This window comes from Atheta coriaria, unplaced genomic scaffold, assembly GCF_025399875.1.
Source record: "Atheta coriaria isolate IRGN ID8LTWV9N9 unplaced genomic scaffold, Caltech_Dcor_3.1 hic_scaffold_6_pilon, whole genome shotgun sequence".
NCBI classification, from domain to species: domain Eukaryota; kingdom Metazoa; phylum Arthropoda; class Insecta; order Coleoptera; family Staphylinidae; genus Dalotia; species Dalotia coriaria.
In genome coordinates, this window is record NW_027045448.1 from 11,225,256 (window position 1) to 11,248,990 (window position 23,735).

Genomic DNA, 23,735 nt, shown 5'->3' on the forward strand with positions numbered 1-23,735 from the left:
TAGGCGCATTAGAAATTAATTAAGTCGTACGTGCGGGCTCAGGCAGCTTTCGCCAGCATCAGCAGAGAGGAACATTTACCCTCTTCGCCAAAACGACACGCTGTCGTCGCCGAAAATTGATGTTTCACGGCCGCACCGGATTGACGTGTAGACGCGGGAAAATTTCGTGGGGTAAGTGAAAGGGGGGTGGAAAGACGTACGCACTCAGGTGACTAGCCGAAGAAGGGGAAGTAATAAGCAGATTATATCAAACACCAGACCAATCATACGCTTATTGATTCACAAGCAGTGTTAGACACCTAACTAACTAAGCTGGTAAAACTTAACTGAGCATAATCAACAGTTGACAAAGTTTTAAATTGCTTTAAAATATTTAAGAATGCCGAAATCACCATTAAATATTTATAAGTTTTCTACTCAATCATTGCAAGTAAGCAGTGAGGCGGTGTTTGGTTTGTAGCGAGCAAAGATTTGCGGAGAGTGATTAATCATTTCCGTTATAAACACAAAACCCGATCGAGTTTGCTGACATATCTCTCAGGAGCGTCTCGTAGCGATGGAGGCGGCAGTGATGATCTCTCAAGCAACCACCCACAAACCACCATCCACCTGAGTATTTTACGCTGGTAATGCAAAGTTGTGCAGATGATGTTGTTAACGATGATGAGCATATCAAGATTGCGGTTTATATAATGTATATTGCCGAAAATAATTTTATAAACCCCAAGAATAATGTTGTTTGCTTTTCTTAAATTATAAAAATAATATATCAATCAATTTTATCAACCTCTCTACATAAATGTCAACCTCATAAATAAAAAAATAACATTTCACATAGCCTCCATCTTTTAATCTTTCTTTTTGAACATGTTCTTTGTATCATACATCAACATAACCTTGACCCACGTAGGTTTAAAGCCTGTCAGTTTCATATTTGGTTAAATGTGACAACAGAGGCAAGCAACAATGAAAATGCCAACAAATGACCACAAAATATCACAATGAAAACTCGTTAATTTTGTGTTTTACGCCAAGACTGCCGGAAGGCACATAATTTTAGCAAAATGTTCATTATAATTTTTTTTCCTAACTTTTAATTAGTCCGACATTGCAATTAGATGCTTTAAAGATAATTTCAATGAATATATAAAAAGTTATTTCAAGATTGAAATGAAATGCAAAACTACAAGAGGAAAATGAAAAAAAATCCAACGTTGTCGACGTGCGCGCGATATTCCAAGTCAATTCTCATATTACACTCTCGTTCTGGCTCGTCGCCATTGCCATAACACATGGCAAAGCTCGTTGCACGTAGCAGAAAGCAGAAACTCGCAAGAAACATTTTTATTATTAAAAATGCATCGGACAATGATCGCTCGACGGCGTAATAATTCTCCTAGCATTTCCGTCTTCTCGTGAAACAAATTCTAACAACCTGGAACAGTACAATTATGCGATGTTATTTTATATTACATCATCTCTTGCTTTAATAATAATAATTATTCATTTTTTGTTTTCTTCCGTACGGAAACAGCATATCGAGTGAAAACATTTCAAATTAAATTTAATGTTTGCCTGTCGCTTGGAGTTATATAAAAAAAAAGGTAGGTGTAGCAGTAGATACAAGTTTATGTCAGACAATACTCTTGAAGAAACAAGTCGGTGCACGCAAGGGTTTGACAAGAGGTTAAATTGAAAGAGACAGTCGGGAGGCAAGCAAACTCGCAGGTCTCACAAACTTGAAAGTAGGACGAAATTCAATGCGCTAATAAAATTTGGCTAAAATGACATTAACAGTTGGTAAACAAAAATAAAACCTTCTTGAATACATACAAAAGTTCTATTATTAGGATGAAAAACATGCAATTTGTTTCGGTGCTACCAAAAAAAAAAACGTTGAATGTGAATGCGACGTGGATGTGTGCGAGATATTGAGTGGTGATGATTATGAACGGGTTCGATTCATGTTCGTTGCACGGATATTGCATTTTACTCACACTGCATCATCGGTATGATGTTGTGTCCGGGGCAAAATACATTTTGCACCCGCGCTACACGACAACCTCCATCGTACGTTGCTGCAATGGATGCAATGATGGAAGATGAGAGATTGGAAATTTGATAGAGGGTAGAATCAATCAATTTCTGCAACGTAAAAGTGTGTGTGGAAATACTACATAAATGTGGGGATGTTATTTATGCGTTCAATTATGCGTTATATTCATTTCTCTATGCAAGCGCCATCTCTTAAAATTTTTAGTATTACTTTTGAAGTTATAAATGGTATCCTAATGTAATAAAACTACGTTTTACCAAAAGGGGGAGTATGTTTGGTTAACGTTGTCATAACAACAGTAAACAAACGTTTTTTACTATTTTAAACTTTGAATAGCACTTACTCTCCTAACCATAATGATAGGTACACACAAACAGCTTAACATCAATATCAAAAACATTTTGTCTACCTTGCTTGTTTGCTCATTTCTACTCTTCATCTTTCAGAACACAGAAACCTGAGACAGTCTTGATTCCGGTATTAGATATTGCACTCTATGCATCGTTCGCCACTAATGGTGGTTGAGATATTTCACGTGCACCTCGGCAATATTCTTTAATAATCCTGTACTTATTATCTGCCGCCGTTCGCAGCCGCGGTACCGGCAGCGCCTCCGCATGCATTTAGATCGGTATTTACAAAAGGATCAAGCGATTAGCATGGTTGCAGGGCGTGCGGCGAACGCGGAAAATTCATTTTGTGCTTGTTTTCACACTGCATTTTGATAGTGGAGTATACTATATAGTATTTTGAAAACATCACGCGTGTATTCATAGATAATGTAATTTTAAATGTGATTACGAACATATGCAATTTTGGAAATGGACAGATTACAATTGCATTAGCAAAAAAGCTCGAAACGAATAATTACAAATTATTTTTATATGCAAATTCAATTAATAAATCTAATAGCACAGAGTTACTATTTTAAGCTAGTTTAGTACATGAAGTTAACAACCGCATATAAATTCAATTAACTTTTAATATTTAAAATGTCGATCAAAAAACATAAGTATAACAAGAGTGTAAAAACCCATGTGTATTTTTTACCCGGAATTTTCACGATGTGAACTGTAACATTTGTATTTGTTTTTAATATTTACTAAATAAAAGTTTAAATGTTGGTTTAACTTTTCAATTATCCTCGCTAAAATTACGATTAAATACTTAAAACTTTTCCACTAAAACAATAAAATGCAATATTAAAAATATAAATTCATTTTATTGATTTTTAATGTATATCTTTGTTTTTATCATTTGGTGTACTTAAAGTATGTTTATATTAGTTAAATATGGAGGAATATATAGCTATTTATTAACTTCTGAAGTTTGTTAGAAATTGCTGATAATGCGAATAATGGTAGGCATCTAGGGAGACTTTAGCGGTGATCTATCGAATATTTCGTGTACTGTAAAGTGCACTATCGAGTGTAAAGGTGATATTCCTCCAACATGTACACAATTTACGAGAGCAATATTTCATTAAAGTATAGAACTCGAGTACGGCTGATCGTGCTTGTGTTGTTAGTTCATATCCTGAGCAAAATATTGGCAATTAAATTACATATTTTAATGTTTGTTCAAATCGAGCGCCTTATTTACAAGCAATTTAAAAAGATGCAGAACCCTCACTACATACATTACTACGTTAGAAATTCTGCCTACTAGATTAAAGCAGCAAACGCTTTTGTTTGTTTATTATACGATATAATACCTAACTAAACAACTCTATATAACCTTGGAAACAATCGATTGTTCTGTCACAAGAATAGGTAATTTTAAAAATTTCATTCGTTCTCATCAACACGGTAACAAAATATGTTTAAGAGTTATGGCATGCACTACGCGAATTAGCCTGTTCCTTTCACGATCAATTACAACTGGTGATTTCTACACCGGATTAAAATTCCTCAAAATATCCACCTCACCATCAGATCAGGCGTGCCCCACAACTTCCAGTGTGTGTTTACCTACAGTAACAACGTTTGGGTGCAGAACAACATCCAGACAGACAGTTAAAATTGTCGCCATTTCAAACAGACAGGTGCCATTGCGCAGAACGTCAAATGGAAACTTTTCTAGAACCATCATACCAATACTCCACAACGGCAACAGCGGTGAATATTCTAGAGGAGCTCCTCTCAATCCTAGACGAACTTATGCAGGAATTGCTCGATACTGGCCACCAAGCAGTTTTGAATGGCATCGAGATAGACAGCAATGGAATATTGTCGGCCCTGTGGCCGCTAGACGCATTATTGTCAGACGTGCTGCCGCGGACGACAAACCCGGAGACTCATCAGGATCATCCGGAGGAGACAAACCGCCAATACCCCCAGGAGGATCACCTATTGCGCCAAATCTGGCAAAATTCACTACCGGGGGTAACAAATCCGCGGATTCATCAGGAACAACCGGAGTACCCCCAGCAGCTGGAGGAGGAGGCTCTTCGGGAACAGTGGCTCCCCCACCAACCGGAGGAGGAACACCACCGGCTGCTCCTGGAGGATCATCTGTTCCACCAGATATGGGAGGACCCACTGGTGGTGCACCAGTTTCTCCTTTGGTGAGACCACCAATTCAATTCGGAGGCATGAAGGGCGCCTACGCGGGAGCCTTATATTCGGCTGCCAGTAAACAAAATAAATTGGAAGTAGTAGAGCAAGATTTGATCAAGATTCGAGATACATTTGCAAATGATACCAAACTGCGTGAATTTCTACTTGCACCAAATACAAAGATGTCTTTAAAAATGGAAGCAATAGGAGCATTTAAACAGTTAGGAATAAACGATATAAGTTATAATTTTCTGGTAACAATGACAGAAAACAAACGTCTAAAACTATTGCCAGCTGTGATTTCTGCATACATTGAGATGATCACGGTGCATCGAGGTGTGGTAAAGTGTGCGATCATATCAGCAAGGCCTATGAAACCCGCACAGAAAGAAAAACTGATGCAGATTTTAACCAAATTTCTACCAGGCAAAACAGCTGAAACTGTGGAACAAGTTGATCCTGGTTTGATTGGCGGGTTTATCTTACTCGTAGGCCAACAACACATCAATATGACTATGCTCAAACAGTTTAATACTTATGAAAAGTTAATAAGAGCTCCTGCCTAGCTTGTAACCGTTGCTCACATAAAAGTTAAATTAAACGTATTTGTATCAAATAAAAAGAAAAAATACCGCGTTTTTTTTCTTTTCACTTACTCGCAAGGATCCCAAACGATGACTCCAAGACCTGGACAGTCTACCTCGTTGATAATTTCACATTCACGTTTGTCGCAGATGCAAGTAGGCGCTGTGAAGCCGCCACAAAACGCGATGAATGCAACGAGAGCCAACACTAAAGCACCTCTCATTTTGTTCACCGCCACAAACTTGGGCAAATCACATTACGCGCTCATATCAGCCGAAAATTACATCACGATAGCGCGCTCCGAAGACACCAACGACACACACCCCGAAGACAAATCGCCAATTAACGATTTGATCGCAAAGCGCCAATAACTCCGAATTAGCGTTACGAATTGCTGCCGCGCAAATGTTTACCGGTAATACAATTTACCCTCTGGTGGTAAGTCGTACATCACCGTCGTGAATAATCCAAGCAATTCGGAGGTTTAGTTTGTATTGTATGATTTAAAATTACACAAACATTTTATGAATGTTTACGTTGCTGGGTATTGTTTCAAACACATCAAAAACTAGACAAACTACCAGAGAAAGTTAGGTACTCCTAAATTAGTGTAATTTATTTATTCACACGCACAAAACAGTGCAAAATCGTGCCGGAGACTTTAGTTGAGTTTCACTGAATGCCGGGGGCAGGAAGAGAGTGGTGGTGGTGGAGCACGCGACTGCACACGCACGCGTCGAGCTCGTAGGGTCGAGGGATGGAGCGCGAATGCGTATCCGTCCGCTTCGGGGTAGAATATAGGTGGAACTGAGTGTGGCGGCGGTCGAGGCGAACGAGGCGGCTCGTTCGCCGCCTGCGTGCTCTTGTGCGCCCGCGAACGCGCTGGAAATGAGCGCTTGCGTCGCATTGTTTTATATTTCCTCAGGTAGCCGTATAATCGCACGACGTTCGCTCCCAACTTCCGCAACGTTGTTATTGAAAAACTCGCGTTTGCTTGCGGTCCAATCGGTTGGGGTAGGTCTCGACAGCAAATTACCCCGGGGCATTTAATTTCGATTCGAGTTTACGCGATTACACATTTCAGTATGATTTAATCAATTAAATGCCCTGAATGCTCTTGGTTCGCAACAATTTTAATGTAAGGTTTTAGTTATTCTTACCAGCAATTGTTGGTGACGAGATTCGGCACGATTTAAAGATGGACACGATGCACTGTAATTAAAAGTCACTTCTCAGGTCCACTAATATTCACAACAATATGGAGTCTTATGAGTAGAATGTGATTTCGACACATTCTTCGACCAACGCGAACGCGAAACTAACGCACGTTTTAATGTAAAGTGTCTGTTGTATATCTGGATTTTATCACGTCTTATCTTGTGATCAAGTTCGCTTCAAGAACACAACACTAACTTGTTTTGATGTTTTTACGTGTGGCGATAACTTTGGCGTCAACAACATTTTTAGTTCACAACGTTCACACCACGCATTGAAGGTAGGCAGTCCAAATAACTAATATAACTTTTTAAAATGTATGCATTTAAAAATACACTAAAACTGAACTGAACTGAACGAGTTTTAAAATTACATACTTTATTAATGAATTTCTATTATTTAATTTTAAATTTCAGTTCTTAAACAACTTTTTATCTAAAAATGTGGTATTTTAATTTATTTGCACGTTTGTCGCTTTTAAATTCACTTTAACGAGCAATTTCGAAAGCAGTTATGTCCCTTTTGAATAGAGGCGCGGATACTTGTTTGCGCCATAAACGTTTACCCAAGAAATAAGCGATCTATGTAACATCCTTTACGACAAACATGAGAACAACTTATGGCAAAAACTTAGATTGCCATGAATGTTTGAAGAATAGTTTCAAATTGACATATCAAATTTTTTGTCTATTAGTTTGACTCAAATCTAAATTTTTGTACATTTCTCCGTGAACATTTTAGAGCCAGCAAGTTTTAATAGCTTAAGATTGATTCATAATTGTTCAAAATGGATTTCAATCCCAGATACCAACGCGGTTGCACGAACGAAGCTCATCAGTATCCGCAATCCTATGTATGCAATCGTCCCTCATCTCAATATGGAGGATACAATGACGGCGGCGGCAATGGTTACAATCAACCTTCCAATTACAGTGTTGGACGAAACATGAGTGGAGGAGGCAACGGCATCGTTTACCCACCAAGTTGGTCACAACATCAGCAGCAGGTTCCTCAGTGGCGTGAGAATCAAAATTGTCCAGCCAAGGAAAGTAATAACACATTGGGATGCATGCCGGTATATCCCCCTAGTGGACACCCCACACCTGGAAGTCCATCATCATACAACAGCTTGAACAGACAAGAGAACCTACAACAGCCGCTTTATCCAACGGAACAAGAGTTTAGCGCCTTCTACGCTAGTCAGACAAACGGTCAACTCTGATCTCTGTTTCGAGAACAATAGGACCAATATCGTGTGCAATTTTTTTTGGCTTGTGTTAAATTCTTCGTGATTATGATGTAATCAGTTTTTATTGTTCCACAATATTAACCTTCTTTAGGAAAACAATACAAATTTAAACATTGAATTTCATTTATTCATGCAGCGATACAAATTTACAGAAAGTAAGAAAAATAGTTCGACCTTCAAATTTAGAGCAGATACATTTAACGTATCAATGTACTGTACATTTCATGGACTTTCTCATTCAAGATGCTCAGGTAGCTCTTGTTTTCCGATTTCGCTAAATAATAACCCACTTTACGATGCACAAACAGAAAATAATCCGCGAATGTTTCGCCGACATTTTGAACTGCCTGTGGACAATGCGAAATTGATTTCGACCATGTTGTTGCCACTGCATCTTCGATAAACATAGTCATATCAAAGCCACATGCAGTGAGTACAAATAGAGTGCTAAGAATTAGCAGCAATGACGTGATAAAAATGAAGAAAAATGAGCGTTTGCTCTGCTTGATTGGTTTCTGTGCCTGGGGTTCACCTTTGGATACTTGTACATCACTTGTAGTTGCTTCACATTTCACTTTAGTCTGTGATGTACTCAGTTTAGGTTCCTTTTTCTTCTTCTTTTCTGGAATATTTGACTTGGACTTCTGAGCTGTCAATTCGTTCTGACGCTCCTTTTCTTTTTGTCGTTGTTTTTCTCTAATTTCTCTTTCTTCATCAACTTTTTCACGCAGTTTTGTGAAAAAGTAGATGATATTAGATGCACAAACCTGACATTGTGCAGTGTCTAAACAATCTCCAGCTGCTTCCTGAATTGCAGGCACCAGAGGATTGTCCTTCAAGTCAAGCCATTTTAAACTCTTCAGTTGACCAAAACTTAATGGCAAATGTTGTAACTCATTCTTGTACAGGTCCAAATGCTTTAGACGATGAAGATCACCAAAGTTATCTGGCAATTTCTTCAACTTGTTCTTACTCAAGTCTAATTTTGTGAGATTTGTCAAAGTAGGGAATGCTTTCTACATCAGAAGAAGACAACAATTAAATATTTGCAGCAGAAATTTCATATAAATGAGGAGTTCTTACAGATAATTGTGTGAGATGGTTGTTCGAAAGATCCAAACTCCAGACCTTCCGATAGGCAGCCTATTAAAGCAGTAAAGTGCAAGATAAATTATTCTATAGGAGGATTTTATAATAATGTATACTGACAATTTCCTTCACAGGTACTTCTTGCAAATCGCACATGCTGAGGTCCATTTCGCCATCGTCCACTTTATCGGCAAGATTGATTTTCGTTGTCGGCGCCATTCTTCGGGATTTATTTCGTATTTCGGTGAGCAAATAACAATCAATTTTGACAAATCATTCGATGAGAGCAAACTCTGATTTTCTTTAAAGAGCAACTCAGTTTTTGTTTCAAATAATTGACAAAAGTTTGCCGGCTTGGCGACCGATCAAAACAAACACGGGCGACACGTCACAACAGGCGCAGCTGTTTGTAGTTGGACGTTTTGAAAATTTGGTGGGGACCGGATCATGGATACTTTACGGATCCAGTAAAATTATCGAATGATTAACATTGAATTCTTTGTTTGCTGATTACAATTTTAAAATAATTAAAATCTGTATTTTTATCTAAAATGATTGTTAAATATACAGAATAATACTCTACGTTATTTGCTATAAATCTAGAGTAAATGTTCCCAAACTTTCAAATTTATAATATATAATATTTTTAACTAATAATTGAATAAGTTCCAATTGTAATGTAAAACATTGTAAAAACCTTTGGGATAAGTATAACATCTTAGTTTCTTTAGAAATCCTATAAAAATTAAAAGACAGATTTCTTTTCATGTTTTATAGGTTAGAAAAGTGACCAAATGATACTGTACCAAAAATGGTACCCATTTCAAAATTAACTGTTTATGCAAATATTTTAAAATCCGATACATGCATTCAAACTTCTGAATTATTTTGTCCTTTCTGTTTGCCCTTGTAAATTCCTTGTTATCTATTTGATAACATTCCATCCTGTTTTACCAAACTTCGGTTTCGATTCCAAAACGACGTTGCCGGTCACGCCTGTAATACCCGTCACATGCTTTCCCAACCAATATCTGGTTGTAAACGCTCAATGCGTTGGTCTAGTTGCTACTCGGCAAACTAAAATGAAATGTAGATTATAGACAGTGTCGTCAGGAGCGACAGTCAAGACAGAGCACATATTCGAATGCGAGCCGCATTTCTGTTCTCTCCGCGTTCTCGTGACGTTCGAAATGTCAGTCCACATGTGTGTGCGGTAATCCATGGTGCCGACTGAACAGTGCGCCGAGTTAAATGATTACACAACAGCAAAACATTCGTAAATTTTTGTTTGGAAGCTGTGCAAATCCGCAATACTGTTCAGCTCCATAGTCTTGCAAGTTATTCATTGTGTAATCATTGTCGGTGTACCATTTTGTTGATCAAAATGTATAACGTTAAAGGACCAAGCAAAATTGTAGCAAAAACGCGAAGGGGTAAGTTTGAAAAAGCATCATTTATAGAGAAATTTTTAAATATTTCCAATTTGAAGTAAATGATTTCATTGTGTAATACTGGCTTTTCAAAATTGTCATTGAATTGTTCTAAAATTTGCATTGTTATTATCATTGTTGCATGCAAACTAAATTACTTTAGTTGCTTGAGTTGGTTTTACATGTTACATACATTATTTATTATTATAGAGTTATTATGGTATCATTTTAATATTGGTACTTATTTGTTTTTATAGGACTGGTACAAAATATTGAAGTAAAAAACAAGAAATCAAATAGTAACGGACACATCGTCAATAATAACAACGACAACGTCCTTAATAACAACAATGAAGAAATTATGGTAAAGTAAGTTATAGCTAGAGGTGTTATCCACTGATAATTGTAAAGTATTGTGGTATTACAGGGGACCTAAACCAGTGTTTCAAAATGTAAATAAGAAATTGCATCAGAATGGGTACCACCATCATCACGACTATGACGAACAGCAAGTTGTGACGCCGCAGCATGAAGAAATTGTAAATTATGTTAGCAATTGTATGTTATTGCATTGTAAAGAGAAAAATTGGTTGTTAATTGATAAATTCTTTGTTTTAGCATGGAATTGTGTTTGTTCAGAGCTAGATCTTCACGCGAATTCTTCCGATGGCAGCTCAAGCCCTCGCAGTATGTATTTATTTCAAAAAGTTGTTTATTTTGGCTGAATTCCAAAAAATTGAGTCATAGTCTTATGATAATTATTATCGTCCTGTGACATTCAAAAATAGTAGAGTATTTTTAATGTTTTCACGTAATAATCAGTCGTGAGTTTAAAACATTGTTATATTTTTATCTAATCGTGGAATGTTATTTTTTAGGCGATAATTCAGTGTATTACTATGAAGATGATCAAGTAAATCTATCAGACTTCAAACCATTCGATTTGGAATCATGGTGGGGCAAACGACTGTACACCTACATCACGAATTCAGTGAACACAACAACCAGTTGAAAGTCGCTCAAACTTCAATTGAAGAAGCATCACAAGAAAAATAACGTCTAAATTTAATTCCACCCACCCATATTTTAAAAATTACAATTTTTGGTTCTTACCTTTTGTCTATAACACTTCTTTCATTTATTACCGTTTTTGTTATGTTGTAGAATAGAACGAAAGGCTGACTTCAATATTAAGTAATTATTGCACAATACTTTTGCCAATGTAAATGAATAATGAACATACAGTGAGTTAACTATTTTGATAACTTCAAAGCAAAGAGAAACGTAACTGTGATTGGACATAATTAAATGATGGATTTAGGTAAAGTACTTTCGTTGGACACAACTTGCTGTGTTTAACGTGACATGCCATATTATCTCAACTGATAACTTTGTATAAAAACTATACTGTAATAACTTCTCTATAAAAGAGAGAACACAATAAGTTAACAAGCAGATAAGTAGCTGCAAGCAATCAAATTGTTGTAAAATTGCTTATGAACCATTTTTATGTTATTTATAACAATTTCTCTCGCACACAGAATAGCGATTGTTTTGCAAAGTTGATCTGCATAAATAACAGTATGTATGTTCATTTGAACATGTTAGACATAGAAATACTTTCAATTAAGAAGCATGTGCTTTTATTGTATTTCTTTGACAAAAGCACATGTATTTTTTAATTCATTTGTACGCGCTGGATAAGTTAATTTATTAATTCTGCGCGTATAGATTATAGTTCGTATGTTTACGAATAGTATCTACTGTTTATTGAGTACAAATGTAAATTGAGCGCTTCCTTATTAGGCTGACGCACGGTGTAAGACATATTGAGAAGTGTATTACTGCTGTGATTAAGTGATAGGAGGTATGAATGTGTATGCATGTGCGAAGATGATTATTCTTACAGGATGTTATTTGTTAAATGTTTGCATATCATTGTTGATGTATATATGATTAATATTGATTGATTTTTGTTATGTGCTTTCGATTGTTTTTATATGAGAAAAGTACAAATTACAAAATATATAATTATTACTTATGGTATCTAAATATTTATTGTGATCTTAATTTACAGTTCAAAATGTTTATCTCTATTCCATGTGTTTTGGATTGTCTACAACAAATGCCTAGCTTTAGTTGAATTATGTGTTTACTAAATGCACTCCAAGGATTCTAGACAACATATATTAGTCATTCTGTTAAAGCTTTGATCCAGAAAAATTAATAAGGTGTCCAATTGAATATTGATGCATACATATGAATATTGCTTGTGCTTTGTGATTTCCACAATATTTATCACAGCTAATGCTTTTATGAATAACACATTCTAATAAATAATTAGAAATCGAAAGTATTATAAGCATCTTCACTTGCTTTTCTTTCGCACTTTTATCTTGGAATATTTTGTTGTGAACCGTTTCCTTCTGTTACAAATTTCCGCATCCAAAAATGACTGCGGAAGTTATACAAGTTGCTCGTTCTGATAAATACCCAAAAAAGTTCTTCGATGGCATGTTTGTTATTTTCAAAATGGGTGGACTTTACCACCCTGAAAAAACAGACCGCTGGTACGCGAAAATCTTCTGGTGGCTTTTCAATATATCAATGATTGTTTTACTTCACTGCTTGTACCAACCTGCTGAGTTTGCTATGATTCCTTATACAATGAGAGATTTGAATCTGCTGGTTGAACATGTGGGCATGATTGCGACGCACATGATGGGTGTTATTAAATACTACATTATATTCTATAATTATAAGAAATTGCGTGGAGTTATTGATATTCTAGATCGAGAAGAGTTCAAGTATGAAGATAGTGGCGATTACAAACCTGGAGAAACAATGGCGCAATGCAGAAAGTATTCGAATTATATTTGTATTATGTTTTTCTGGATTGGAACTCTGGTACCGGTCAGTAAACAGTTTGATAGTTTATTGAAGTTTATCCACGAAGGAGATATGGTTGACGCTGGAAATTACACGTGTCAAGATATGTTACCATATTTTAGCTATTTCCCATTTTATATTGAAACTACACGAAGATGTCAATTAGCGTTTTTGTTGCAAACTATTCCAATGATTTGGTATGTCTACTCAGTTATCAGTAAGTTTAAAATAAATCAGGGAAGTTGGTGTGTGGACATTTTTATGCCAGTATATTTCAGGCGGAGATTGTGCTTTTGGATGCTACTGTATCGCTTTTCGGGGACATTTTGTAAACTTACGAGGAGCCTTTCTAACTGTTACAGAAAGGTGTACAGCTAGACTAGGATTGCCTGAAGATTACGATGTTTTGCATGTCGAGGAGAATCCTGCATTGCAGAGAGAAATCAAGTTGGAAATGAGGCGGATGACTATACATCTTCAAACTATGATTGAGTAAACTACTCCACACTATAAGCGTTTGTTACTTCATACTCTTTGCTATTTTAGTGTGTGCAATACATTTGAGGATGTAGTTAACGTTTTAACACTTTGCCAAACCTTGACATCAATGTTTTTAATAGTGTCCTGTTTATACATGATTTCGGAAGTATGTAACGTGAAGTCAACACAAAATTATATCTTTAATAAGTTATTGTTTTACATATCCTAGGAACCCTTTATGAGTCCAGTCTTTATTGCTGAAGCAGAGTATGTAGGAGCTGGCATGATACAACTATTCGTTTATTGCGTCTTTGGCAACGAAATGACTGAATCTGTAAGTGGTCTAACGAGATTTGAGATATGAGTGTTCATACTACACTTATATTAAAACTAAATAATAATTTGTTTAGAGCGGTGCTGTGGCTGGTGGAATATACGAATCAAAATGGTATTATTTTTCGCAAGGTGAAAAACGAACGATGCTCATAAATATGTTGCGTCTGCAAGTTCCAATTCAATTCACAACAGGAAAATTTGCCGTTTTGACTTTATCTACATTTGTATCGGTATGCATTTGATTTGTCTTCTATTCTAGATTCATAAAATTATTATGTATGAACAATTGCAGATCGTGAAAGGATCGTATTCATATTTCACTTTCTTGAAACAAAGTAAATAACTGTAATTCGGTTGGTGTGGCGGTGCTAAATGGGAGGAAAGAGACACGCTTAACTTATTATTTATGTCAATATACGTGCATATGTGTATCAATATCAAATATTCAAATTCCTAGAAATACCTATACCTATACTCTATTGGTATTTCAAATTATCTATTTATGTGCTTCAAACATTTGTTGTGTTAATATTAAAGCAACTTTTCTGAAATGTAGTGCGTAACAAAATAATTTATCAAATGTGCAACATTGTTAAACAATTTCTTTTCTTAATAAAAATAAATAAAATACAAACACCTGGTTATATGTATAGAATAATATCTAGTTTATGTTTCATCATCCTGACATTACCATTTATCTTGTAGTAACACCTTATACCTATGTAATAACGGTGATTTCCACATTTCTTCACCATTTCGAATTTACATCGTTTCAAATTATAGTCTATAAACTGCAATTAGTTTCTATACTAAACCTTGCTTTACATGAATAGCGAATGCCCAAATCTCAGTCAAAAGTTTATAAAATCTCAAACATGGCTTAGCTCGATTTGTTTGTTGAATGTTGACACCACAAAATGGAGTCGCAAGTAGTTGTATACCAGCCTTTTGAAAAATACTTTAATAAGAACATATGGATTTTTAAAACGTGTGGTTTATGGCTTCCCCTGGACCACGAATCATTTTGGCGCAAATTTTTTCGCTATGGCTACAGTTTTCTTATATTATCATATCTTTCTTTATATCAGCCAGCTGAAACGTCCGTAATGTTTGCGGCTCCTGATCTAGACACCTTTCTACGAAGTCTCCGAGATCAATTCAACCATTTCAGTTGCATTTATAAAATGTACGTATGGTTTCGTCATCGAAAAACTATTCTAGGTCTAATAAAAACAATGCAAGATCCAAAGTATAACTACGAACAGGTGGAAAATTACTTCGATGTAGACGCCATTGTTTTGAAAAACAAGAAAGAAGCGGATCGCTGGATGCTGCTATTCTTAGGCTTTGTTAATTCGATTTGCTTCAATATGACTTTGATGATTGTATACATATTTATATTCGAAGCAGGGCAACAATATCGTATTGACGAGGACGGAAATAAAATTTACGATCAACCTTTAGCTGTGCTTTTGATTACACCGTTTTCGCAACACACCAGAACTGGATTTATGTTTCACTTTATTTTTGAGATTATTGCATTAGATATACATGCGTGGATGATTGTTGGTAAAGAATTCAATTAAATGTTTACAACAATTGAATAACCATAAATTGCCGCAGGTTTAGATGGAATGTTTACGAGTTTAGTGAGTTGTATAAGTGCACATTTGGATATTCTTTCGCAAGCCATTAAAACAATCCGTCCTAGATGTATGGAGCGTTTGCAAATGCCAATAAAAGAACATTTGCATGACACACCTGAACTCGAAGAAGAAATGCAGAAGGAAATGAAAAAATGTGTTAAACATCTTGACATGCTTTTATTGTAAGTTGCATCAGGTGCCATTGCAATTGGCATTGTATTATATAAAATTTTAGGGTATCAAGTAAAGTTGAAGATATTTACAACATTCAAACATGTTTCCAAACCATGATTTCATTATTTGAGATGTGTTTCTGTTTGTACCTGCTTTCAGGCGTAAGATATTAATAATTTATAATTAATTACAACGTAAATTAATGTTTGATTGTTTATAGTCGTTAGATGCAAGCATGGGGGCAGAATTAACATATTTAATATCAACTAGCTTTGAGTTATTGATGTATTGCTGGTTTGGAAACTCAATTACCGAAAGTGTTAGTATATTTATCAAAATACCGACTCGTATTCATCTAAAATGATAAACTTTTAGAGTAATGCCATAACAACAAGTATCTACGATGGGGATTGGCTATCAAGCAATGCGGGTTTTAAAAAATCGATGCTTATCACAATGATTCGCATGCAGCGTCCGATTTACATGACTATTGGAAAGTTTACGCCGCTGACCTTCACAACATTTTTATCTGTGTGCATTTGAATTATTTTCTAACGCTCTGTGTTCATTTGGAATTGTTGCAGATGTCACGTATTGCGTACAGTTTCTTCACTGTCTTAAAAAGCGATGCGATTGGTTAAACAAGCTACTTTATTTATCTTCACTCATGTCTACATACTTAGATGTTGACTTGTTATGATTAAAGTTTACCAACACTACTAAGTAGATATATGGAGTAATTTTAGACTTGGGAAAAATGTTGATAAACCAGTTTCTTGTTTTTTTACTTAATGTAAAATGCGTCTTGCACTTGCAAGGTGCAAGGAACATGGAGACTTGAATTACGAGTAATATGATTTTGTTTTCAATTTAGATCTGCTGCGCATTGATCGATTGAGCGCAGAAATAATAATCATCTTGGTATTTGCGCATTTGTGCTGTAGACTTAGTTATAATTACGCGCAATTACAGTATTTCTGTGACGATTGAAATGTGTTGATATTTTTTAAACTTTAATAGAACAAGTAACACGTAAGTACAAAAAAAATCAATTAAAAAAGTTATAGTGAGTAAACATTAATAAATTACAAATGAAATTCTCAACAACATGACAAGTAACTTTAAATATTAACTAACTAACTTAACTAACTGGAGTTGATTAATACTCTATAAACACATGTCACATTAATAAAGCTAAATGAAGATTAAATAAATAACTATCAATACGACAACAAAAATACTCATATCTTATCACAATAATGCTAACTTTAGCATGGGTCATCGTTTATTATGACACACACAACGAAGTATTATCATCTGTTTTCTCTGATTGAAGTTAGCGCAAATTGAATCTGGCAAGTCGCATGATTTCCATGAAATTGCGCAACTTCCACATGGGTGGCGATAGTAAATTGACCCCTCTTTGTAAGAGCTATGAGTTGATTAAAATATTAATATAGATTTAGTCAGATGGTTAAAAACGATCATTGCGGTCATTTTTATTCAGTGTTCCAGAGATTGTTTCATCATCGAGTGAAATCATTTTTGGGAAATTCAAGATGATGGGACCACAGCATGCGCAAACAAACAAAGACGTCAACGGGGTGAGCGATTATTGTTTGTATTATTAGATTAGACAAAAATTTAGATTACCAAACTTTGCGAAAACATCGGTGGGTACTTAACTAGGTCAATTATTTGATATAACTTTTAATTCTACAGTTAATAGTTCATTATAAGTTGGGGATATAATTGCATAGTTCGGAACTTATATATTCGCGGCCGTCAATGTCACGTCTCAAATAAGATCTTAAGGTGGATCAGTTCAGATCAGTCATTGTAGTATTATTTATTTAACTTGCTTTTAAATTAAAATGATGAAAACTATTGATGTAAGTTGTAAGAATTAATAGTAAGAATATTTGAATATTATTATATGTTATTATTTCATTTTTAGCCCACACTTATGCCCGGTGGGCAATACATCAAACCGTCCAACTCTTCAAAGAGTACTTTTATGATTTTTTCACCGTATGCAGAAGAGGTCGGTGCATTGGCTCGCAGTTTAAAAATCTTTGAAAGTCACAAAATAAATTTATTGTATATTGAGTCTCGGCCATCTAAAAGATTTCCGGGCAAGTATCAATTCGTTGTAGAGTGCGATACGGATGATGCAAAAAATTTACAAGCCGCCATTGATGAAATCAAAAAGAACAGTGAATATTTCAACATAATTTCACGTAATCACACTGACAATAAAGGTAATGATGAAACAAGTTAGAAAATCAACAGCTATTAATTTCTACTTTCGTATTAATTAGATTCAGTCCCATGGTTTCCAAGTAACATCAAGGATTTGGATCGCTTTGCAAACCAAATTTTATCGTACGGTGCAGAACTGGACTCGGATCACCCGGGATTTACAGATCCAGCTTATCGTGCACGCCGAAAATATTTCGCTGATATTGCATACAACTACAAACACGGGCAGCCGCTGCCGCGAGTGGAATATAGCAAGGAAGAAATTGAAACTTGGGGACAAGTTTTCAATCAATTAACTAAACTGTATCCAACTCATGCCTGTAAGGAGCACAAGCACGTGTTTCCACTTTTGGTGGAAAACTGTGGTTATCGCGCTGATAACATTCCACAACTTGAAGACATCTCTAACTTTTTAAAAGGTAAAGAAATATTATTGCAATTTGTAACTATTAAATCTTACCAACCTTGCTTGTATATAGATTGCACTGGATTCACACTCAGACCAGTTGCTGGTTTATTGTCATCTCGTGACTTTTTGGCTGGTCTGGCGTTTAGAGTTTTCCACAGTACGCAGTATATTCGTCATTCGAGTCGCCCACTCTACACTCCGGAACCGGATGTATGTCATGAAGTCCTTGGTCACGTGCCACTCTTTGCAGATCCAGAGTTTGCACGGTTTTCCCAAGAGATTGGATTAGCGTCGCTTGGTGCCCCAGATGATTTTATTGAGAAACTTGCAACGGTAGAGTATCAAACTTATGCTAGTTAACAATTTAAACATTCTTACTTATATTTGGATGATTTAGTGCTTCTGGTTCACTGTGGAGTTTGGTTTGTGTCGTGAAGATGGTGCATTGAAGGCTTTTGGAGCTGGTCTACTTTCGTCTTTCGGCGAGTTACAGTACTGCCTGTCTGATAAACCGGAAGTGAGGCCATTTGATCCCGCCACAACGGCTATACAGAAATATCCAATCACAGAATATCAACCAGTTTATTTCGTTGCTGAGAGTTTCGAAGACGCGAAAAATAAAATGATGTAAGTGTTAATATTATCGTGTAACTATATTATATAACTGTACATACATTTTATTATTGTAGTAAATTTGCGGCAACAATTCCAAGGCCATTTGCAGTCCGCTATAATGCTTACACGCAGAACATTGAAGTTTTGGATTCCAAGGAGCAACTCTACGCTATGATCACGAATCTGAATCAAGAAATGAGCATTTTGCAAGATGCCCTGCGTAAATTATAAACAACGCTTGTCAAATCTGGATTACATCCAATCATCAAAACGTGATCACAATAAATTTTTCCTAACTTTTTATTGGTCTTTTGTTTTTTTGATCAATTTGGTTTGAAATTAGCATCGCGTTACAATACATCACATCATTTCCAAGAAGAAAATTAAAACGAGAACAATTGAAATACATATTTACATTAAGATATAGACACATCTAGCTTCTAGAACCTAGCTTGTATTTATTATCACATGATAATTTGTCGTAATATTTGGTTGCTTGACCATTGTAGAGATTATTATTGTTCTGGCGTAGTTGTCGTTGTGTTCGTATAACCCCCGCCCATAGGTGTAATGGCGGTTTGGCTGATAGGTATTGTAATTGGCATGGTTACGGCTGGAACAATAACCGAAGGGGCGCCGGTTACAACTCCGCCAGCTAAACCTGTCAGCATTGTAGTGCTGCTAACAGCTCCAGAATTATATGGAGATGAGTCCTACAATATTCAGTATATAATAAGTAAAAAGCTATTAAATCTCTATGTAGAATGTATTGTACACAATTTCTTACATTAGCTTGCGAATGCACTGCATGCGCGGGTATTATTCCATGCCGGGCAATTAGTAATTGTTCTGAGACTCGTCGCAGCTCAGCTTGTTGTTGACCAATAATAGCTTGCAGTTCGGCGTGTTTCCGTTGCCAATCAACTTGTGACTATAAAAAATGGTTTTATTACGAATCACTTTCACTTCTTAACAAATCACATACCGGATGTGGTGATAACACAGCAGGGGGTGGTATACCTGCAAGAACAGGTTGCACCGGAATGGCTGCCACGTATTGAGGAGGCTCCAAAAATGTCGTCAGCGCCATTTGCGACGATTGCGTAGGGAGATTTTTGCTTTTAACACTAGCTTTCGACTTCTACAAAGCAATTATTAAGCATGCAAATCAATTAAACTATTAACTTGATCTTGCCATTGAATGTTGAGTCATGACTGAATGTCTAGACGTTGGCGAGTCTGCTGACATTGAAGTACAATCTGAAGATGGCGGCTCCATCCTACTGCGTGAACTCCATGGCACAGAAGAATTGTTATCTACCGATTCACCCATAAACTCAATACTTTCCTCTTTCATGCCTTGTCGCATTACGTCCACGTAGCTACAAAAAGAAGGTTAACAATCTTTGAAATTTAATTAATGTATCAGATTACTTTATAAGTCGATGAGTGCACACTACAAATTCAGGTTTGCTATTCCACTGATGATACGTAATATAAAATCGTGTCTGCAACCAGATCCACTGTTGACCTTTCGTTAAGAAACGATAGTAGCAAGATGTCCCTTCGCCTTTTTTCATAAGAGCTTCGTGACAATCAAGTACACGTTCCAGGTCATCAATATGATAATAGTCATAGCCAGAGGTACCTAGCAACTCAAAGGGCAAATACCCAATGATGGGAGGAGCTCTATGGTCGAGAAATAGAAATTTCCACTCAAGACTGTGTCGTGAGGTAAATTCGCTTTTGTAAGACTCTACCAAGGGCATTTCTCGTATTAGCTGTGGGGTTTGCAGACGACCAGTCCCAACAAATAATAATCTGTGACCACAATAATATTATAATTACTATTCTGCATTTTTTAAATTTTATTCATCAATTACCTTGCTTCTGGTTCTGTTTCTGAGTATCCTGAATATTTAGAACTATCAGTTTGAATTGTATCTGAATCTGACCCTAAAAACATTAAATGTTTTAGAGTTTTTATAAATATTAAAATAAAACTTACTAAAATATCCTGCAAAATGCACTAATTCGTAGTCTGGCGTTTGCAATGCATCCGACGTGCCTCGCCGTAAATGACACGAAAAAGACAACTGTCCTTCATCGTTGTTTGGTCCTCGTAATAAAATGTTGTATAAATCATTTTGTTCTTCCTCACTGGTCAATTCGTAAATTGTCATCCCCAGAACATCATTCTTAAACAAACCAAGTATAAATCAATTAAAGCACCGATCAAACATTATTTATTACAGCAAATTACTGGCAAGTGTCCCAACAGAGAAGTCATATTCTCTGAAGCGTAGAATATTTGACCTGTTGTGCTGAAGACTAGTATAAAACCATCAACAGCTTCCAGGATAAGATGAGTAAATTCTTCGTTCGACAAAAATGTAGGCTTCCAATCTTCTTGAATTTCATGAATTCGAGATCTCACCGCTACTTCTAAAACATCTGGAAATAGTTATAACTAATAGAATGTTAATGCATATTCAAACAAACCGTTGTGATTCTTAAGAAAAGCAATAGTTGCTTTGAGTACGGTCGATTTGTCCATTTTTCTTGATCCAGTTGACACCATAACACTTAACTCATTGACGAGCAGATTAAACTGATCTCTGCGCTTTTTTTCACTTAAATTCCGCGATTTCCTACAAAATACAAAACCAAATTAAATTAAATTTGTAATATTAAAAAGTTACGACATCGAATAATATGACATCAAAATAAAATTACCTTTTCGAATCTTTATCATCAGAATCATTATCCAGAATATCACTAGAACAACGATTGGTCAAGGTCATGGTCATGTTAAAGGTGTTCAGCAGCAAAGAAGAAAATGCAAGTGATAACGGTCAGCAATGACGAAGAAATGAACGCCCATGCACGATGCACAGTAATAACGGTCACGCAACTTGTTTGCATAATATTGCATTGTAATGAGCCTGATTTGCATTCACATATTCGCATTAAATAATAGTTGAAGCGGTTATGAGTATTACTGACTAGAACCGCAAGCGCAAAGCAAATAAACTAATTAAACACTAGCATAGTTACAATGAATGAGAAATCAAGGTGGTAGTAGACGGTAAAAACGTCAACATGCGCGGCACGAACATTATACTGCACTTTGCAATTTACTAACTGCGGTCACTGCTAAGAATACCGTTAAGAAATAAATAAATAAAAGTACTGTTATGGGCATGGACTAATGATTGTAATGAGCTTGTTTGCATTGCATTGCAATTGTCATTTCATATTGTCTATGACTGGATAAAAACTAAGATCGATTTTAATTTTTTATGAGGCAAGAAGAAGTTAATGTGATAAAGATAATCTCGTTAAAGGGCAAATAATTAGAGCACTTGATTTACACATATGTGAGGGTACGAGGATGTGACATTGCCATTTTTGACAGGAAATTTGATGCGCTTGAGGAAGAATTCACTTACTCCGAATACCTGGTCGAACCCCGTTTAATATGCGACATCGTGCCCTTCACACAGTCCTTGTGGGCAAGAAATATGTCTCTGAATTAAACACACTAAAACGCTGTCTAAGTTAGCTCCATTGTATTGCGAAACTTTCCACTCGACACTTTGGTACGCACTCGCAGGACGCCACGAAAAACTTCCATCTTTATCCCCGGCATCAAATTTAAGATTTTACTCCGCACATGTTCACGTTTCAGTTAAAATCTATTCGCGTCATCCGAACGGGGTAATTACGAGATGCAGGACACGCGCGCGCGTCAGGATCGAAGGTAAATTAGCTTGTAACTTGTAACCAGGTGCGCTAATGGATGGCAGCCGCGAGCGAGCAGCAGGACGGCGCGAAGGAGCGCTGAGAGAGCGCACCACAAAGAAGAACGCATTCGCCGAATGCCCGACGGCGTGTTGTGCATGCGCATTTTCATCAATTTTGCGCTCCAAGTACATTTCCGATTGGGGATAACCGATCTACAGAATGTTCCAGATTATTTCAATTCTTACTCTATTTTTGCGCCACTAAATAGGTCAAAATGCTCAGTTTTGCGTGCTAAAAATGCGAGATAGAGTTTATTTGATGTGTCAATCATTTTGAACAACATATGAAAATGTACCCCTCAGTATGAATTTCAGCATCGGTTGCCCTGTACAACCAAGATACAACTACAAATCAATCGTATCCCATAACGAAGTGGTCTGTGCAGAGGTAATAATATCATCATCGCACTCCACTCTCCACACTGCAGCCGCACAGGTATCTTGTTGACTCTGTTCCTAGTAGCGCCGTATTTATAAGGGGAGAAACACCCCAATCAAACATATAGGCACACGTCTGTAATATCGCTGCCAAATTTCCTGTTGTTATTATTATGTGTTTAATTCACTTAATAAATCATGTTACATAGTTACGTTTTGTAGGCTTCATTCTTCCGCTCTAAACAAACGAAATTTTCTAGCATGCCACTGCGTATGTAAATATTGATTTACAAAACCATACAGCTGCAAAAACTTGTAACGCAAATTATAATTTAAATACGAATGAGCGTGATAATAGATGGCATTGAGGGAAAAAGTTAATATTTACATAATACTCAATTCAATTAAAATCAGTTGGGCTTCTACAATATATAATTTCTTAGCCTTCTAAACCAACAGATAGAAACCACGAGTTTCAAAAATGCTTACTTTGTCAATCTTTTCAATTTTTTGAATAAAAACACAGCCAAACTGTGAATGAAAAATAAAATATACTTC

At 36.1% G+C, this 23,735-nt stretch overlaps 5 protein-coding genes across 8 annotated transcripts; 3 read left to right on the forward strand and 2 right to left on the reverse strand.

Moving 5' to 3' along the window:
• Nucleotides 1-7,768: 7,768 nt before the first annotated feature.
• On the reverse strand, nt 7,769-9,162 carry LOC135794909 (leucine-rich repeat-containing protein 59). Its single transcript, XM_065306396.1, has 3 exons — nt 8,873-9,162; nt 8,747-8,806; nt 7,769-8,679 (listed from the first exon to the last, which is right to left on the reverse strand). Exons 1-3 carry the CDS (start codon nt 8,969-8,971, stop codon nt 7,861-7,863), a joined length of 978 nt encoding a protein of 325 aa, XP_065162468.1. The 5' UTR covers nt 8,972-9,162; the 3' UTR covers nt 7,769-7,860.
• A 580-nt stretch (nt 9,163-9,742) lies between these two features.
• LOC135794910 (MAPK regulated corepressor interacting protein 2) lies at nt 9,743-12,223 on the forward strand. Its single transcript, XM_065306397.1, has 5 exons — nt 9,743-10,185; nt 10,440-10,551; nt 10,610-10,740; nt 10,801-10,869; nt 11,061-12,223. The coding sequence occupies exons 1-5, from the start codon at nt 10,137-10,139 to the stop codon at nt 11,192-11,194; spliced, it is 495 nt and encodes a 164-aa protein (XP_065162469.1). The 5' UTR covers nt 9,743-10,136; the 3' UTR covers nt 11,195-12,223.
• Nucleotides 12,224-12,560: 337 nt separating this feature from the next.
• On the forward strand, nt 12,561-16,479 carry LOC135794730 (uncharacterized). The gene is made up of 12 exons (XM_065306114.1): nt 12,561-13,288; nt 13,350-13,563; nt 13,618-13,717; nt 13,781-13,885; nt 13,962-14,117; nt 14,180-14,222; nt 14,794-15,456; nt 15,511-15,715; nt 15,769-15,868; nt 15,928-16,026; nt 16,083-16,238; nt 16,292-16,479. Exons 1-12 carry the CDS (start codon nt 12,634-12,636, stop codon nt 16,346-16,348), a joined length of 2,553 nt encoding a protein of 850 aa, XP_065162186.1. The 5' UTR covers nt 12,561-12,633; the 3' UTR covers nt 16,349-16,479.
• A 117-nt stretch (nt 16,480-16,596) lies between these two features.
• Nucleotides 16,597-19,294, forward strand: Hn (phenylalanine hydroxylase). 2 transcript variants are annotated; one of them, XM_065306394.1, is made up of 7 exons: nt 16,597-16,739; nt 17,215-17,311; nt 17,665-17,968; nt 18,029-18,388; nt 18,449-18,711; nt 18,776-19,005; nt 19,068-19,294. In XM_065306394.1, exons 2-7 carry the CDS (start codon nt 17,267-17,269, stop codon nt 19,222-19,224), a joined length of 1,359 nt encoding a protein of 452 aa, XP_065162466.1. In that variant the 5' UTR covers nt 16,597-16,739; nt 17,215-17,266; the 3' UTR covers nt 19,225-19,294. The 2 variants fall into 2 exon arrangements, with proteins under 2 accessions (XP_065162466.1, XP_065162467.1); XM_065306395.1 differs by lacking the exons at nt 16,597-16,739; nt 17,215-17,311 and adding an exon at nt 17,427-17,599.
• Clk (circadian locomoter output cycles kaput protein Clock) lies at nt 19,280-22,832 on the reverse strand. 3 transcript variants are annotated; one of them, XM_065306392.1, is made up of 11 exons: nt 22,446-22,832; nt 21,730-21,771; nt 21,496-21,644; nt 21,257-21,438; nt 21,002-21,191; nt 20,877-20,949; nt 20,428-20,814; nt 20,189-20,375; nt 19,979-20,134; nt 19,781-19,924; nt 19,280-19,706 (listed from the first exon to the last, which is right to left on the reverse strand). In XM_065306392.1, exons 1-11 carry the CDS (start codon nt 22,481-22,483, stop codon nt 19,509-19,511), a joined length of 1,746 nt encoding a protein of 581 aa, XP_065162464.1. In that variant the 5' UTR covers nt 22,484-22,832; the 3' UTR covers nt 19,280-19,508. The 3 variants fall into 3 exon arrangements, with proteins under 3 accessions (XP_065162464.1, XP_065162463.1, XP_065162465.1); XM_065306391.1 differs by having other exon boundaries at nt 21,257-21,447; XM_065306393.1 differs by lacking the exon at nt 21,730-21,771 and having other exon boundaries at nt 21,257-21,447.
• Between the last annotated feature and the right edge of the window lie 903 nt (nt 22,833-23,735).

What these genes read in the sequence shown, in the direction of transcription:
- LOC135794909 (XM_065306396.1), bottom strand. Translation starts at nt 8,971, where the DNA reads ATGGCGCCGACAACGAAAATCAATCTTGCCGATAAAGTGGACGATGGC. An exon ending in AAGTACCTGTGAAGGAAATT is followed by an intron (nt 8,807 to 8,872) that starts GTCAGTATACAT and finishes CTGCTTTAATAG; the next exon opens with GCTGCCTATCGGAAGGTCTG. An exon ending in ACCATCTCACACAATTATCT is followed by an intron (nt 8,680 to 8,746) that starts GTAAGAACTCCT and finishes CTTCTGATGTAG; the next exon opens with AAAGCATTCCCTACTTTGAC.
- LOC135794910 (XM_065306397.1), top strand. Translation starts at nt 10,137, where the DNA reads ATGTATAACGTTAAAGGACCAAGCAAAATTGTAGCAAAAACGCGAAGG. An exon ending in AATGAAGAAATTATGGTAAA is followed by an intron (nt 10,552 to 10,609) that starts GTAAGTTATAGC and finishes GTGGTATTACAG; the next exon opens with GGGACCTAAACCAGTGTTTC. An exon ending in TGTAAATTATGTTAGCAATT is followed by an intron (nt 10,741 to 10,800) that starts GTATGTTATTGC and finishes TCTTTGTTTTAG; the next exon opens with CATGGAATTGTGTTTGTTCA.
- LOC135794730 (XM_065306114.1), top strand. Translation starts at nt 12,634, where the DNA reads ATGACTGCGGAAGTTATACAAGTTGCTCGTTCTGATAAATACCCAAAA. An exon ending in GTTTATACATGATTTCGGAA is followed by an intron (nt 13,718 to 13,780) that starts GTATGTAACGTG and finishes TACATATCCTAG; the next exon opens with GAACCCTTTATGAGTCCAGT. An exon ending in CCTTCACAACATTTTTATCT is followed by an intron (nt 16,239 to 16,291) that starts GTGTGCATTTGA and finishes GAATTGTTGCAG; the next exon opens with ATGTCACGTATTGCGTACAG.
- Hn (XM_065306394.1), top strand. Translation starts at nt 17,267, where the DNA reads ATGATGGGACCACAGCATGCGCAAACAAACAAAGACGTCAACGGG. An exon ending in TAATCACACTGACAATAAAG is followed by an intron (nt 17,969 to 18,028) that starts GTAATGATGAAA and finishes CGTATTAATTAG; the next exon opens with ATTCAGTCCCATGGTTTCCA. An exon ending in GACGCGAAAAATAAAATGAT is followed by an intron (nt 19,006 to 19,067) that starts GTAAGTGTTAAT and finishes TTATTATTGTAG; the next exon opens with TAAATTTGCGGCAACAATTC.
- Clk (XM_065306391.1), bottom strand. Translation starts at nt 22,483, where the DNA reads ATGTCGCATATTAAACGGGGTTCGACCAGGTATTCGGA. An exon ending in GAAACAGAACCAGAAGCAAG is followed by an intron (nt 20,815 to 20,876) that starts GTAATTGATGAA and finishes TTGTGGTCACAG; the next exon opens with ATTATTATTTGTTGGGACTG. An exon ending in CTGTGTTATCACCACATCCG is followed by an intron (nt 19,925 to 19,978) that starts GTATGTGATTTG and finishes CATTTTTTATAG; the next exon opens with TCACAAGTTGATTGGCAACG.